Source organism: Tiliqua scincoides, chromosome 4, assembly GCF_035046505.1.
Source record: "Tiliqua scincoides isolate rTilSci1 chromosome 4, rTilSci1.hap2, whole genome shotgun sequence".
In the NCBI taxonomy this organism is placed as follows: Eukaryota; Metazoa; Chordata; class Lepidosauria; order Squamata; family Scincidae; genus Tiliqua; species Tiliqua scincoides.
In genome coordinates, this window is record NC_089824.1 from 71,192,871 (window position 1) to 71,210,084 (window position 17,214).

A 17,214-nucleotide genomic window follows, 5' to 3' on the forward strand; every position below is an offset into this window, starting at 1 on the left:
TCGTTATGAAAACCCTGCAAGTGAACAAACATTTTGTTTCTAGGTTATGAACTCTGAGCATAATGATTTGTCACACTTTTGATGTATTTTCAGAGCTTTTTATTATCTGTGCAAATAGCTAAACCTTTGAATTCTACTAAATTTTTGACTTCATGTCACTTGGCAGAGGAAGGTAGAGTTTAAGTCTGCTTGGCTCTCAAACACTAGATTTAAATATGCTTTCATCTTTCTTTGGCTTATTCTTTTTATGAGAAAAATAATAAGGCTAAAAACTATTGCTCTGTATATTTAAATAATAAAGAATAAATAATACAGAATAAATGTATCATTTTAAGATTGCAACCCTTTGCATACTTATCTGGGAGTAAGTTTCATTGAACTGAATTTAGCATGCATAGGATTGTGCTGCATATAAAATCTTGTCCATACTTCTAAAATAACTTTTCCAAGTGTGATCACGTACTGTTAGGATTACTTCAACCTACATTGGCCCCTGTCCAAGGAGGAGCAGGACTGCTACTGGGTTTGTGCTCACACTGAGCATTACGTTTGGTGATTGTGGTTTTTTTGAGCTGCTACGGTCTCTAAATCGCAATTCCCACATGTAAATTCTCATCCAGAGGCACCAAGTTCATATAAATAATGTTCCTTTGTAGCGCTGGCTCAGAGCTCATGTACCTGTCAGGTGCCCACATTGGAACTGCAGCCTTGTGAACTGACCCATAGGCGTAATCTGCAAATGCTTAATAGGAAATGTCGGTGAACACCCTGCTTTTTTCTTCTTTAAAGTACTGCTTGTCTTCTCAGCTTTTGACCTTGGTGACATAGTGGAATGTTCATAGGGTAGTTTTCTAGATAATGAACATGGTTCCTTTTTAACAAAACTTTGATGATCCAGAGAAACTTCATTAACCAATTAAGCTTAAGAGTTAACTGGAATCGTGTTCTGCTTGTTTTTGTTCACTTTCAATATTCTTCTACTACTATGTTGAAAGGGGGAAGGGTTGTAAATCTTTCTTGTTTTAAAAACATATTTGCTTCATGCTGACCGTGGCCCAACTACCTTTACTGACGTTGCCTGTTAGAAACCACAGCAGTTGAAAAATACATTGTTCCTTCCAATTTGAACTTTATGTTCATGTCAGATACTGCCTGAATCTGTTCTAGAACCTTTTTCCTCTCAAAATAGAGCAATTCTTCAATAAAAAGTACTTATTTGGTAGAAAAATGCTTGTGAGTTTAATAAAAGGTGTTGTTCTAACATAAATTTCAATCCTGTTTATCTTGAAATTTTAATAACACAGATAGTAGTATATTCATAACCTCAGATGCACTTCTGAATTCTTACCTTTTGGTTCAGTGACGTTTTTTGCATATGAAATCCAGTGGGGTGACCTGCAGCAGGTAAATGGTGGGGAGAAAAAGATGACACTCCTTACAAAGTTGTCCCTGCACTTAGCTGTAGCCTCCTAAAATGAGAAAGGCCCTCATGTTTCAGTTACCCATGTTTGCATTTAATAGGTACTTTGGTCCTTATAATACTGGTTTATTTAGATGCCTGTGACAGTTCGTTTGCCTGAAATACTTTCCTTCAGCACTCATTAGCACTTGCTAATTATATTGCTTAACTCATGCATATTCTAATAATGCAATCTGTAAACAACTTAAACTAGAGATAAATAACACTGCGGATGAACACATACATTTAATATATGTTGGGGTATGTTACATTGTTGAGATACAGACTTGCTAACTCTTGTAGCCCCTCTGGAATGAAACCCCATTACGGTTTACTCACCATAGCCTACTCCCAAATCAATCTGCTTCTTAAATAATCTGTCTTGTAATGTTTGCAGTACTAATAGCAGAATTGCAGCACCTAGTGAAAGATAAAACATTTCCTCCAAAATGAACAAAGTCTGTTCTCCATTCATCCTCTGCAGTAATGAAAGAGAAATAATTTGTGATATTGAAGACGACTACACTTAGTTGGTGCTTACTTGTGCCATTGGTATGTTTTTATGCACAAAAACACTACACAGAGAAGGCAGGCTAACTGAGGGGAACTAGCATATAGTGGCTCTCCACTTTTGCTTTTTTACTGGGTCACCAGCTGAATGGTAGGGGGAGTGGTAGTTCTATCCACTGCCATCATCCCCGGGTAAGGACAGCAGGTAGGAGGAGGCCATCTGGGAAAAACCATCTGTCCCAGGAGAGCACAGAACCCCAGGGGTTTCTTATTTAAAATCAAATTGCAATAGTGCCTGTGAGCAATCAGATTTGACAGCCCACTGAACTACCAGTGAAAATGGATTAGGCAAGCAAAAAATCAAAAACTTTTATTACAAACCCAAAAGAAAAAGGAATTGAGCAAAATGGGAAAGGTGGTAGAAAAAAAGTATAAGACTGATTGAAAAGTGCCTGAACACAGTGTCAGAGCTTGACCAAATGGGATACAACCAGCTGTAGCATGCAGCAGAAGGAGCCAGGAAGCTGCCCCAAAACAACACACTCAAAACTTTTAACATTGCGAAACGGTTGAAGTAAGTAACTTACTGCAGTAAGTCTTTGCGGGAGTGGCAATGATGTGACCCCCCCAGGATCACGCCGTAGCTGGCGCCAGAGGGGGCTTATTTATACTCCCAGGAGCAAGTGCCTGCCTCTGGGGGTGCAGGAGCTCCAAGCTTGTAAACTGCTAAAAAGTGTGATCAGAAACCATTTCTGGTTTGCAATCACGAAACTGGGTTTTCCAATCACACTTTTTAGCAGTTTACAGGCTTGGGAAGCCCTGCAGAGGCATAAGTGGGGCTCCCCGCTCCCTGGAGGCTGGCACTTGCTACCATGAATATAAACAACCCACTGGCCCCAGCAGTGATGCAATCGGAGTCCCCTGCCCTGCCCCTTAAGGGACTAGGGACAAATGCTTCCCTGGCTGGTGGGTCATGAGCCACCGGTTTAAGAACCACTGCCTTAAATGCATCTAGCTAGAAATATAGTTCCTATTGCTACCTGTTTACATTGTCTGGGAATCCCGGTCTCTGCACTTGTGAACTGTGAGTGTTCCTTCCACAGTCCAACATTAGATTTCACAACAGAACTGGCAGGAACATCCACAAATGTCCCTGTGCTTGAATATAAGAAATCTTAGGTTTGATGATGTCATCGTTCTCTGATTGGTAGACTGTAACCTACCAGGCCTCTCCATCCCAACCCTTTACCTAGACCAGCCATTTCAACCACTGTGCCGTGGCACACTGGTGTGCTGCGAGTGGTCCACAGGTGTGCCACAGGAATTTGGGGGAAGGTCATTTATTCATAGGGCCAATGGGAGATGTGAGCCCCCACTGGCAGCATGGTGTGTCTTGACGATTGTCAAAAACCTGGTGGTGTGTCTTGACCATTTTAGTGCCTTGTCAGTGTGCCATGAGATGAAAAAGGTTGAAAATCACTGACCTAGACCAACGAGTGTCTGGAAAAGGAATTTTCAAATTAAGGACAAAGGCTACTGTGGGAAAATGTTCCAGTAGCTTTTAGGCTCCTGACCAATGCATAAGCTTCTGGAAACAACTGGGTGTTTGAAACTCCTTGAACTATAATTAAACTATGGCTTGTTTTTAGTAATGTTGTACATTGTCTGAAACAATTTCCTTGACATAGCATTTCTGGAAGATAACCTTTTGTTTTTATAAACTGAGACTGGATTTTTGAATGGTCTTTTCTAATTAGCTTGGGAACCTGGTACTATTAAGCAGGCCTCTGATAAATGGTTTGTTTGCTTTGTGCAGAAAAATTGGATTTTCTGCTAGCACAAATATTACTGTTACAGCAGAAAATTCATCAACGGGACTGTGCACACAAGTCCTTACTAGATAGTCATAGGCAGCTCTGCAGAATTTCTGTGATGTTTGCAATGCAAGATTTGTGAATTTGTATAAAATCTTTATGGGTGCATAAATTCAGTAATTTAGCATAACAGATCACCCTGGTAATGGAGAAACTCCGTCTACTGTATGTTTTAAAGATAACACAGGCCAACACACATTTTGCTTCTTTAAATGTTACACCAATTCCTGGGTATATTTGGGGTGCCGATTCAAAAAATGGCATCCGTTTTGCCCTATCATGTCTAGTTTTGGAGACATTGCATACATAGCCTCTTTAGTGAATGGTTCAAGCAGCTTCCTCATGAGGAAACCTACACCATAGCTTCCTCATGAGGAAGCTGCTTGAACCATTCACTAACGAGGCTATACTATATTTCTGTAAGCTAACAGCTCAGCTTATAAGTCATAAAATAAGTCTCTGGAGGGAAATGCATTTGCACATTTTTTGTCAACAGCTTCATCAAGGTGTGTAATTTTCCTCCTAGACAGATTTTACAGAATTCTGATTTTCTTTTATCGTTTAGCTGGAACACTATCAACAAATGATAGTAAAAGTTTGTTTACAGATGTTTCAGTTCATTAAGATTTCCATTCTGATTAACAAGCTGTAGAAAACAATATTATCCATACATTTGCTCTTTCTGCAAGTCATGTGGGCGATGTTTGTTGATAATAAGCATATTCTTAAAGATATGGAAACATGGGTGGATGAGGGAACTGGGTAATTGTGGAGGGAAACCTTGACTTTCTCACCCCCGCAGTCTTAAAATGAAGAGATTGTAAAATCTCTTTAAACTATTTCTGCCCAACAGTGATCAAATGTGTACACCTGTGGGCCAGCAAAATGGGTTAACGGAGATGGCAAGATCTTAGATAGAGACCTTTCAACTTCATTGTCCTTGAAGTTTACTCTACTACCACCACCACCAGTGTCACTGGTCTCTCAGGAATGGTGTGGAATTGTTGAATACGCAGAAGGCACCGCTGCTTCAGAGACCCAAGGTCAGGCAGTTATTCCTGGAAAATAATGAGGCATGGACACGGCAGTGCTCCACCACCAGATATCCTTTTACTGAAGTATGTACATTATGTACAGTGCTAAGGCAGCAAAGCAAAACAGCAAAGATAGAACTTTCCACCAACTCCACCGACGTAGCTTCCCGCAGACACACCACATAACATATCCCACACAGTAGCATGTACAGGCTCCAATATATACTGGCACTAGCCAATGGGAAGTGGGCTACGATCTGGTGACAGTATGACTCATAGGGCGCAATCCTAACCCCTTATGTCAGTTATTTCCAGCACTGACTTAAGGGCAATGCAGCTCTGAGGTAAGGAAACAAACATTCCCTTACTCCAGTGTTATTCAGACAGAGGCGTGGCTCTTTAGGGAGGCACCAGGAACTCAAAGGGGAGGCTCGGGATGTCCTCTCGCAGCGATACAGTCACACCCCCGGCAGAATACGAGCCCGTCTTCTGCCTGTCGTCTGCGCTTTTTTTTAAAGCAGAAGAAATGGGAGTTGCTCAGCTGCGAGAGTGGCTGCTGCTGCCCCGCCCTCTTCTGAGCATGCTTGACTTGCAGTCCTTAACCCTCGCTGATCCTTGTCTGGTTGGTTCCTAGTTCCCAGCCTGGAATCGCTTCTCATCAAAGTGAAATCTCTCTTTTCAACCCCCTCCCTCTTCCACTCCCCCCTTTCCATCTCCAAACCTTCCCGCTTTCCTCCCCCTCCCCAAATAAAACACTTCCTATTTTACCAGCCATCAGGACTCTTAAAGTTGTTTCCATGCAGTTGGCAAAGGGGGAGGGGAGAGACAAGCACACACTTTACTTGGCCAGGAGCAGAAAAAAAACAGAAACTGTTTTTAAAGTGATTTATTAATCCTGTTGTTTGAGTGAACAGGAAAGGCTGTATTTTTAAAGTGATGAATCTTGCTATTTGAAGGGAATACTTATCAGCCATTGATGAAGTGATTGCCAGCCCAATCCTATCCACACTTTCCTGGGAGTAAGCCCCATTGACTCTAATGGGACTTACTTCTGAGTAGACACACATAGGCTTGAGCTGTGCACCTCCTAGTATAGGAGACAAATCAGCTTCCTAACCAAAACCTTATCAGCTCTGATATATTTTCATGGTCTATTTTTGTTTTCCCCACCAGCTGCTGGGAAAATTTAATTTCATTAAATTAATAAAGGGTTCAGTCCTATCCAAGGAGAATGGGAGAAATGACTAGTTGGATTGGGGTCCACAGGGGTGTGTGTGTGTGTAATGTTGGTCAGACTGGTTGTTCACAAAGTTCATTTGATAAAACAATTCTATTGGTATGCTTACAAAGTTTAAAAAAATGAATCCTCCTGGACCAGACAAAATCTACCTACTCCAGCATCCTGTCTCCAACAGTGATCAGCAGCTGATCATTTATAAAGCATGTATATTGCTGTGTATTAATAATATATATTTAAGATCTGCATTTAATTAATGATATATTAATATAATTAATATTAATATAATTAATATATTTAATAATATATTATAATAAATATACTATATTTAATATAGTTAATATTTCTGGCCACTTCCTGTTTAATGATGTCACTTCCAGCCCTCAGGAACATGATGGGGAGTCATGGCCAATAGCCACGGGGGTCAAGGGAGCCACTGGCTGGAAAAGTTTGAGTACCACTGCCTTATTTTGAGGAGGCCTCTGTGAGTTACACCCAAGTGCAGGATGCAGCACACGTTCCACTGGCACTGCTATGCCAGTACTGAAAAGTACTGACATAAGAGGTTAGAATTGCGCCCATAGTCTTGTGACAGGGTATTGCAGGGTATTGCATCATTCCTGCTATGCCCTGTTGCATCAGCCAATCCCATGATGCAACAGGGCTACACTGCGTGTATTCAGGCCAAGACATCAGGGTCTAGCCTTGCCCTATCCAGCCTGTAAATTCCTATAGGCCTGGGGCATATATCACAACAGGAATGCATCATGTGTGATTGTTATGGGAGGGGGAAAACACTAAAAACTGTGAGAGTAGCTCACAGTTTGTTAGCCCTGTGATTTACACATAAACCAGCTACTCTTCACACAGATTTTAGTGATTTCCCCTTCCACACCATTCCTGAGGCCAGTCACAGCTACACGTGGCTTTTTGGGTATCTCTAGGTGCTTTCCTAGGGATGGGGGGACAGGGAAGGTAAGCTGGGCAAGTGCTTTTGTGTTTATGCCAAAGAAACTTCCGTCTTCATACTGTTGATTATTTCTGGTTCAGGTAATCTGTTTCACTATCTGGCTGTTTTGAGATTCTACTACAGTCAAAGTGGTTCTCAGTTATGTATGAATGGGTTCAGCAGGCTTAAAGAGTTTATAAGGACCCTTTTTTCTAGCTTGATTCCTTCATGTCGTCAGCCTCAGTATGCCTTGGCTTTGAAAGCAGTAATCTTGCCAAGCATGCAGGTCAGACATTGTAATGTTCTTCATCTTGAGCAATTTGATGTAGCAAAAAGACATTGAATAAAACTGCAAGCGCTGACTTCTTCATTACCCCAGAACAAACACAAAAAAACCGAGGTAGCAAGGCCAGTAGGGATCCTTTTTGGGGAAAGCGCAATCACCACCATATAGAAAAATTAGTTCCTATCAATTTTACGTGAGTGTTTCTTGGTGAGGGGGAGCTTTTCAGATTGGGGGGGATACAAAGACACAATACAGTCAAGTTGAAATTGGTGGGGAGGTTTACATTAAGAACATACGTTGCATTTTTTTTCTTTCTTCAGTGCTATCAATGTCAGTTACCTTTTTTTCTGCCTTCACTTTGTGTTTGAAGTCCATGTGTAGAATAACTCCAGAGTTATAAATCGTAAGATACAGTTGTTGGAAACACAAGGAGAGGTAATTCTCACCCTCCCTAAGTGGTTTCCCTACTTTTATTAGATATGCTTTTAAGATTAAAATTGAGAAATATGTGTATTTCCTGGGTATGTTTATGGATATGAAAACAGGAACATGCAATAACAGCTAGTGCAATTGGACAGTATCCTGGTGTTATATACTGCATTAGTTAACTGAAACAATAGCTTAAAGATACATTAATTCTATAGCCTTGTTTTCTCTAGTGAAAGTTCTCCTTGTAGAGTAGTGCTTTAAATTGCCTACCAGAGTTCCTCAAAATAGTTTTCTGGATTATGGAAGCAGTAGTCGTATTTGTCTTTTTAAAATTCTAAAATACATTTTAGGGTTTTCATCAAAGCGAGATGCACTCATGCCTTATGCAGGAGTTGTGGGAGGATCAGCCACCTAAAATACATTTTTTCAGAGTAATAGCCTTTTTTTTGCATTCCCAAGGCTCAATTAGATACCAGCAGTATTGTCATTTGAATGTTGAGTAGGATTGAGAGGACTTGTCAATCTTGCTTGCACTGATTTCTCTTAGCCTTGATTTTAAAATTACTAGAATTATTTCAAGCATTAGAGCATGCTGTTGGGCTGTTACTATTGTTTCAGGTTTTATGCAGCCATAGTGTAGTACTGACAATCAAGTGTCAAAGGTGTTTCATTTGAAGTATGCATAATTATCTTATAGGTTTATTTACAGAATCAGATGGTGTACTCTTAGAAAATATTCTCACAGTTTAGAATAATATGAGCAATATGAAGAATTAAATTAAGATTTCTATATTATATTTGAAATGTCTGATTCATGGTTTCCAACTCTTTCATTCACAAAACAGTCCTATCTGGGTAATTCAAATGGAAACTAATAGTAAAGTATCTAGGGGTAGCTGAAATAGATAAAAGTTTGCCAAGTGCAAGCTCCAGATACCCAGTCTCTCCCAGTTCCCAATTTCTCTACAAAACTCTTCCGTAAAGATACAATAATACAAACTATGAGAATCTATGAGAGACAGACACAATAATAAATGTGGAAATATCTTTCCAGTACCAACTGCCATTATATGAAAAGCACAATGAAAGTTGTTGTAAGCATATTCAAAGAACATTTTTTTCCCTACAGTTTCCAATTTGTGTTTAACTTGGATGTGCTATCTAATTGGCACAGCTGTTCTTTGGGTTAATTATATTTCAAGAAACTGCAAAGTGACATATAGTGGCAGTAGATAAGAGTATTAAACTAAACCTTGGATTGTGACAGAAAACATGTATTGTAGAGGGCTGATATTAAACCTAAAGTAACCCAGAGTCTCCACATTTCCAAAATTTTTGTTTTTTTTTAATACTGGCTCAAATAAATTTTTATTTATTTTTAAACTGAACTTGTGTGTTTTATAAAACTTTAAGCATTTATAATTCATAGAAGTTAGGCTTACAACTGCGTTAAAACAAAAAAAGCAGTATATTTAAATGCCAACTCAACATGAAATTGCTGTATTGTACTTCTTAAAAGCAGAGATGGACTAAAGTGAAGCCCTGAGAATGCTGATGATCGTATTTATTTATTTTAGAGATTTATATCCCGCCTTTCTGTCCAAAGAAGGACACTCAAGGTGGCTTACAATTAAAAACATTATATATATATATATATATATATATATATATATATATATATATATATATGACATTAAAAACAACCCCAACCCCATCTAAACACATCAGAACAGATTTTATTATATGAGCTGTTCACCCATGATTATCTTGCAGTACTTTTCAGGCCGGCGGACTCAAAGGAAATGTTCAAAGTGCTCTGTGAGATCACGTCTATGAGCATAATGTTAGTTCCCCTGACCTGCCAGGTCGCACAACACTTATCTAGGATATTGCCACTATCAAGTTAAGGCAGGAACTGCAGTATCATTTTCCATCTCTTGGTCCTCATGCGCTCTCTCTCTCTCACTCTCTCTCTCCCCCCTGTAAGGGGAGGGGAGTGGTTTGAGGATCAACTGTTTTGCAATTTGGGAGAGATATGGAAAACTATCAGTGGAGGCACGTAGGAAGTACAGGGTCTGAGGATCTGATGCAGGATAGTGAATCTATTGCTTTGCAAGCAGAGGTCAAGCACTTGCTGAGGACCCTTATCCATTCCAGGGCTCACCTGGCTAGGTTGACCCCTGAACATTCAATACTGGTGGCCATGATAGTACCCAATGCTCCATCAGTGATTATCCAATGTAGGGTTGTGATACAGGGTCCCCAACAACCTAGCATCGGTACTTTCTGTTTGTACCCTCTCTTGTGCTCCATTTATATACTTGTAAATAAAGATCTAATTGCTATCTCTATTTAATGTGAGAATTGGTATGTGATGCTAGAGGTTTTCACCTTTTTCTGTGTTGTGTGGCATATTTCACTTCAGTTGTCAGAATATATTATGACCAGACTCATGTAGTCTTGATCTCATGAAAGTACCTTTGGAAAGAGCCCTGGGAAAGTGTATACTTGAAAACCAGTTGTCTGGTCAGTCACATTTTTCAGGAAATCTCTGGAATAGGTTACCATATTTCTATACAGTTTGCTGGCCTGTAGCATGATGTGCCTTGTTTTCTTCTGTCCCTTTGTGTAGTCCCTTGTCATCTGCATCTGTTAAGAATACATTAGAGTTCTATGTATTATACTTCTCCCAAGTGCTGCAAGAAAAAGCATTGAAATACCATTTAAAGGTAAAGCTTTTAGAAAAACCGCAACCTGATTTTAAGACTAATATCTGTACTCTGCAGTGTATACAAAAATGGTTCTGCATATCAGAAGTGCATCTGATGTTTTCCCTAGTGAGTTCTAAAAGTACTGTTCAGTTTATGACTGAAGTGCACTAATCCTGACTGCATCAGTCTTTAATGACTCTTTGGCACAATGTAAATACTTAATACGTCACAAGCTGCTGCTGAATAAGTTGCTTGCACTGTAATATATACTAAACTGTTATACAGGTACTGACTGAAGTGAATCCATACGTGTGCACATAACAATATATAAAGGTTTGTGTAATTTAAAGGTAATGTACCACCAAATAACGCTACATCAGAAATGAGAGAAGTAATTAATGTGAAGAACAATTTCTTCTCCGATATAAAAAGGAAGAGATGTATCAATAAATGAATGAATAAAAATATGAACAAAAAGAGAGAGAGAAATATACTAGGATAAAAAAATTATCTTCCTTAGATCATTCTCCTGAACTTTTAGCTGATCTGGACCTTCAAAAAGCGCATCATCTCATTAACTCAAACTTTGGGAGCACGAATACGCAGTTTTACTGTCTAGCTTAAATCCGACCTGCTCACCCCTCTTTTTTGGTTTGTCCCCTTCTCTTGGCTGTCCTGCGAATTATTTCACCCAACTTACTAACCCTAGTAAAAGACAGGCTTTTATGTTGGCGAGACTGAATATCTTTCCATCTGCATTACATCAAGGGAGATTCTCTAAAATTCCTCGCCCAAATAGATTATGTCTATTTTGTTCAGTTGAACCAGATACTCTGGATCATATCCTTCTTCGGTGTACTGCTCATCACAACCTTAGGTCTCACTTATTTGACTCTTTTCTTTCTTCCTGTTTCCCTTGTTGATCCTTTCCCAATTCTTCTTAGTGATTATTCCCCTCCTATTACTAACCTGGTGGCGGAATTTCTAGCAGTCTTTAAAGCTGTTCTATTTTATTATGTTATTTATTCTCTGTAAATTCTTATTATGCCAATAAAGGTATTGAAGTGTGTGTGTATACTAGGATAAAATAATTAGAACTGTTTACAGAATTGCTCTTGTTGAGTTTCTTCCCAGATTTAGCGTTCCAAACTCTGAGAATTATATCCTAAATTGTTCCACTTTTATAAGGGAATTTGGATGCATGGAAGTGATAACACAAAATTGTTGCACACAGAAATTGAATGGAATCTTGAGTAGGTTTTGGAATTCACAACCTGTTACACAGTGTGTCACTGGTGAGCATGCACCTTTAAATCCATTGTTGTGCAACATCTTCTGCATGTGCTCCTTAGGATGTAATCCTGATACTTTAAACTGAAGCAGTACCATAATGCTGAATCTATGATTCTTCCTTTGGGTTTATTTTTGGAATTTGAGTATCTTCAGAGAGGTAACAAAAAAAAATTACCCTGGGGAAAGATGTCTTTTTTTTTTTTACTTTTGTTAGGATGTTGGTGCACTGCAGCAAAAGTAAGGTCTTAAAAGTAAAGTATTTTCTTTACTTTAATTTTTATAAGATCTCACTTCCTGGAAGAGAAATGTGACATACGTGTGTGTGTGTGTGAGAGAGAATTGCTTTAAACAACTTTTTTCTCATGTCCCCTGCTTTTTATATATTTTGTTTGTTACCCATATTAGCATCACCCAGTTCTCATTTTTCAGCCAGAGATTTTTGCAGTCCTATGAGATGGGTCAGATATAGAATTTAAACTTGTGAAGGGTGAATCATAAAACTCAGTCCTCCTTTTCCTGGGTGTTGACCCTTCTGGGATGAGATCTGTGCCACTGTATTTAGGCAAGGTTGTAATCTTCAGCTGTTTCCCCCCAAAAGTTTTCATTTAGGAGTTTGGTACCAAATGTTACACTTCCCACTTAATCTCATAGTTCAGTGGTTCCCAAACTGTGGACCATGGTTCCCTGGGGACTGGGGAGCCATGGAAACCAGCCAGGGGAGTCACTGAATCCTCACGAAAAACCCACCACCCTTTACAATGTATAGAATTGTAGCCCTAATGGGGAGCCACAGCCAGTGGCGCAGTAGGTCAGGGCAGCCACCAGTTCAAAAAGTTTAGAAACCACTGTCATTTGTTCTTTATGTTGTGTTTCTGAAAGCTTTTGACATTTTGTATGCAGACTTGCAGTGAATAGTAGATTTTTAAGTATCCCATCTTTTAGCTATCTCCAAGGCCATTTTGCTCTCTTATGTAATAAGCAGCTGTTCCTTAAGAAGAGGTGATAACCTCTATAGCTGTAAGGTGCCAGACTGTCATCCATAATCAAGATACTCAAGGCAAAGTGCACATCTTTTCTGACACAAATTTCCTATAATTCACTTGGGTTTAATTATCCTGAACAAAAAATTTTTTGTTGGAGATTTTGCCAGTTACTCACTTCAAGTGGTTTGTCATGTATAATACAAATGTGAATAGCTACTGTCCCTAACTTGTACAATTTTCATTTTTTCAGCTCATTGCAGGAGAATATTAAATGTACAAGACCTTTTTGCATGAATCAGTTGTAGCATATGATAAGATCAGTGTTTCAAATAATACAATGTTTTTTGACTGGGCATTTTGGCAAAAGGTTAATTATGGTTTAGAAGTTCTGCTGAATATGTGACAGCAAGTGATTATCAAAGAAGCACATGGCCAGTAAGCTCTAATTCACATGTAGAAATCATGAGCGCCTATTCTTTGCAAGAGAATTACAGTTGCAAGTATTATAGGGAATTTAAGGGTGCAAACAACATTTTGAGTAGGGTAGAAATGTGTGATAATTTACAGAATTTTCACAAAGTTCCAGAAAAGATGCTGGAACCTCCAATATCTGTGATGGAGGCCCCTTATTCTAAATTAGTGTGCTGGACTGTTTCCTCATGCCTGGGAGAGACACCCTCTGCTTAAGATTATAGACATGCTATTATTATTTGATGTATATCTCTGACACTAGGAAAAGATTCAAGAGCTAAACCTGGCCCGCAATGATGAAAAATGGATGTACTGTTCTCATAGCCTTCTTGCAGGGGGAAAACCAGCTCTTTTGTTGAGGAGTTGGATAGAGTGGATCGCTGTAGATTACTTGTCCAAGGTCCTTTTGAAAAAACAGCCACAACAATTCAGGGTAGTGGTACTAATTGAAATGGGCAAAAAAAAGTGGCCTGTGTCATAGGAAGGAAGAATGAGACCAGTTCTCTCTCTGAAGCTGAGCACATACATTTTCCAATATAGGACAAGATTTTAAAGTACAAGTGGGACCTCAGTATCCACTGATTTGACTCACCACTGATACCAAGATCTGCCTTTAAATACCTTGTAACAAAGAAAAAAGTATCAAAATCCAATCTCCTACCTTGGTGCTATTAAATAATTATAATTTCTTTCCTTTACATTCTGTTATTCACCTCAGATAGTGGCTTAATGTGGTATAGCATCTATACCAATGCATTCTGGGGCAACAACAGAGGGACAAGAAACCTGGAAATGGGTCTTTAATGCTTTCCCCCCCCACTATTTGGTATCCACTAGGGGTCCTGGAACAGAACCCTAGTGAATAACAAGGCGCAACCTATATTATTCTATTAAGAATATTTATATACTGCCAAGTAGGATGCCTTGTTCTAATAACATATTTAGAAAAGAGTCACAATAAGACTGTAATTTGAAGGAGCTGTTATAGCATAGTGGTCAAGACACTTGAGTTGTTCTTCAAGACATCTCCAGTTCAAATCTCCCTCTGGTCTGCTGTGAACGGACTAGGTGGGCTTAGGCAAACCACATCATGGCTTTGGCTCCCCAGCTGCAATATTTGGATCATAATACTTTATAGAGTTGTTGCAAGGGCAACAAGAGAGTACATGTGAGGTGCTTTATGCTCAGGAAAGTAGCATACAAATAAGTATTCATGGAATAAATAATAGTTTGTAAGCAAGAATTTTCTTCTTTTTTTTTAAGTTGGAGAACTTACAAATAAACACCGTAATACAAGAGATGTTCTTTTTTGGGTACACCATTCCATTAGATCCCACAACTGATTTTATCAGCCAGCTGCTTTGTATGGGGATAGGGGGCCAAAGTCCCCACCGCAAAGTACCACTGGTCAATCCAACTTCCTTTCCCTACAAAATTAGGTAGCTTCTCATGGGGGTGAGGCCGCTATCCTTCTTTTGAAGAATTTATACTATTTGTAGGTAAAGAAAGTATTTTTAATCATGATTTTTTTTTTCTCTCTGTGTTTCAGGGGTCACAAGCGAAAGTTGGATGAAGATGATGCTGCCAGTGAGTCAAGTAAAGGATCCAGCAATGAAGATGAGGAAGGCAGCAGCTCTGAGGCAGATGAAATGGCAGCAGCGCTGGAGGCCGAGCTGAATGACTTTATTTAACTGACAGATGAGAAGGAACGAAGTGTTTCTTTTTGCAACCACTCAGAATTCCAAGGAGGGGCAGCCCCCAAATACAGTGTATATTTAACAAAGCTACATAGGAGGAGCTGGTGATTATTTTACAAAATCTGAAATAGATGTTTTTAAGGTGTTTTACTAAAGGAAAATATACTTTTTTTTAAAAGAAAAGGTATTAACGGGGGACTTGGTTTGATATGCCAAAGACATGTTAGGAGCTCTGCAGAACCTTCGGATACACAAGAGTAGTACAAAGATTTGTAGTTGACCATTTAAGACTGTTGCTATGACTGCTTTGCACACCAAGCTTCAGAAAGAAAAAAGTGACCTAAAGAGTATATTGCATGGATGAGGTCAAAGGATCCAGATTGGAGGATGTTTTCTTCACAAAGAGATGTTATCAAATAAAAAGATTTTTTTAAAAGAACAGTTTATATTTGTATAGGAACTGAGAATGTGATATGCAAGTTTCGTGAACTCTGCACTTGACCTACTAGCCACTTGCTTCTAAGAGAATATATGATGATTGTGACTTCCATGTTTTTAAGTTAGCTTGTGGATTAGTTGTATCCTTTAGGAGGCCATTTAGATTTTTAACTTTGCTTCTCTGTCATTGCAGTTCTAGCGCAGGCTGCTCTGTGCATTATTGTACTGCCATAAAGAACATATTAATTCAATTTTTTGTTGGTTTTGGAAGGAATGGCTGCTAGCTCATTCTAGGTAGCATTTTATTTCTTTGAAAGAACAGATGTAAAGTTTTTGTATATTTCATATTTGATCCACAAAACAGATTATTTCATTTAATAAAAATCCATTTTGTAAGTGTTGCCCTTGGTTCATGACTTACAGTGCTAATCTTTCTATTTTGATTGCTTCTGTAAGATAAGATACACCTTATCCAAAACTGCTCTTCTGGTGAAAATAATTAGCAGCATTCTTTGGAATGAGATCAACTTTTTTAAAAAATAGAAATCAACTTTTTTCCACCTGTAACAGTCTGTCCCCCATTAGGCTTACTAATTGAGTTAACGGAATGCTTTTGAAACAGTTTGATCACAGGATTCTTATTGCACAGATAGTTTCTATTGTTTTGAAGCCACTGTTTGGTAGGAGGATGGTTTTGTTTTTATCAGTCACATTAGCAGATCAACAGTAAACTTCGTCTTTGAATAAAATTATCAAGTCAATACATACAATCTCACACAAAGGGAATTGCACTAGGCCAGTGCAAGTGTTTGATTTTGAGCAGCTGATCAGCTGCATGCTGGGACACTGCCTTCAAAACGTCTCCTACATTTTAAAAGCCGTTCATGTGACACAGGGCACATTATTCATATCAGTATTGCATAGCACTTTAACAGAAATGAAGCATAAGTGCATGTACTGTATATTCATTTTCCCACATTCATCTCTGGTTACCTTGCCTTACCCTGCTGCAGGCAGAGCCCTAGAGGGCACTTTCTAAGGCTGGCTCCTTCCCCGCCGTACAGATGAGCTCCTTCCGGCGCCCAAGCACATTTTCTTCACCAGGTAATCCCACTTGCCACTGACAAGCTGCCAGCCCAGAATGGCAGGAAAGAAGGTTCCTTTGGAACAAGGGTTTTGCAGAAAGTGTTGCAGTGTTAATAGTGGATATAGCATCTGCCCACCAGGATAGGTCACTGCTCAAGTATATCCCATCAGTATGGAATGCCCCCTTCTACCAGGGAAAAAGGAAATTTCTTCGGTAATTCCTGTTCCTGGTGGACAATGGGCATTCCTCCCACCTCGTTATAGATGCAATACACACGGATTAAGGTGAGGCACATGTGGAGTGATAGAGTACTCCTTTATACTTTAATATAGAATTTATTGGTAGATGTAACACATACCTAAGTACAGGTGGAGCCTATTTATCCCCATTAGTTCTGTTCTGTGATTTGGCACGATTAACAAAAAATGAGTTGTGCTCAGTTCCATAGAGTTGTGCATATACACTGCAGCCTGACAGTTCCAGATGGAAGGAAACTAAGGCAGCTGTTATCAATCTCCTCCCCATTGCTAGCTGTGCCGCTGAGCTTTTAAGAGTCCAGCCCTATGCATTTCTACTCAGAAGTAAGTCCCATTGTTGGGCTTACTCCCAGGAAAGTGTGGAGAGGGTTGTAGGCTATATCTCATGCTTTGCTTGGTGGGAAGGATTGTTTGTGTCCGTGATAGCCTGCACCATGGTGGGGGGGGGGTTGCTTGGTGATTGCCTGCACCAACTTGATGGGGGGGGATTTGGCAAACA

At 39.3% G+C, this 17,214-nt stretch overlaps 1 protein-coding gene across 1 annotated transcript in view; it reads left to right on the forward strand.

Moving 5' to 3' along the window:
* Positions 1–15,772, forward strand: part of CTDP1 (CTD phosphatase subunit 1) — an 84,319-nt gene extending 68,547 nt beyond the window's left edge. Inside the window, exon 13 of the mRNA XM_066623882.1 lies at positions 14,786–15,772. Within this exon, the coding sequence (XP_066479979.1) occupies positions 14,786–14,927 (142 nt within the window). The 3' untranslated portion in view covers positions 14,928–15,772. The remainder of the gene's footprint in view (positions 1–14,785) is intronic.
* Positions 15,773–17,214: the final 1,442 nt, after the last annotated feature.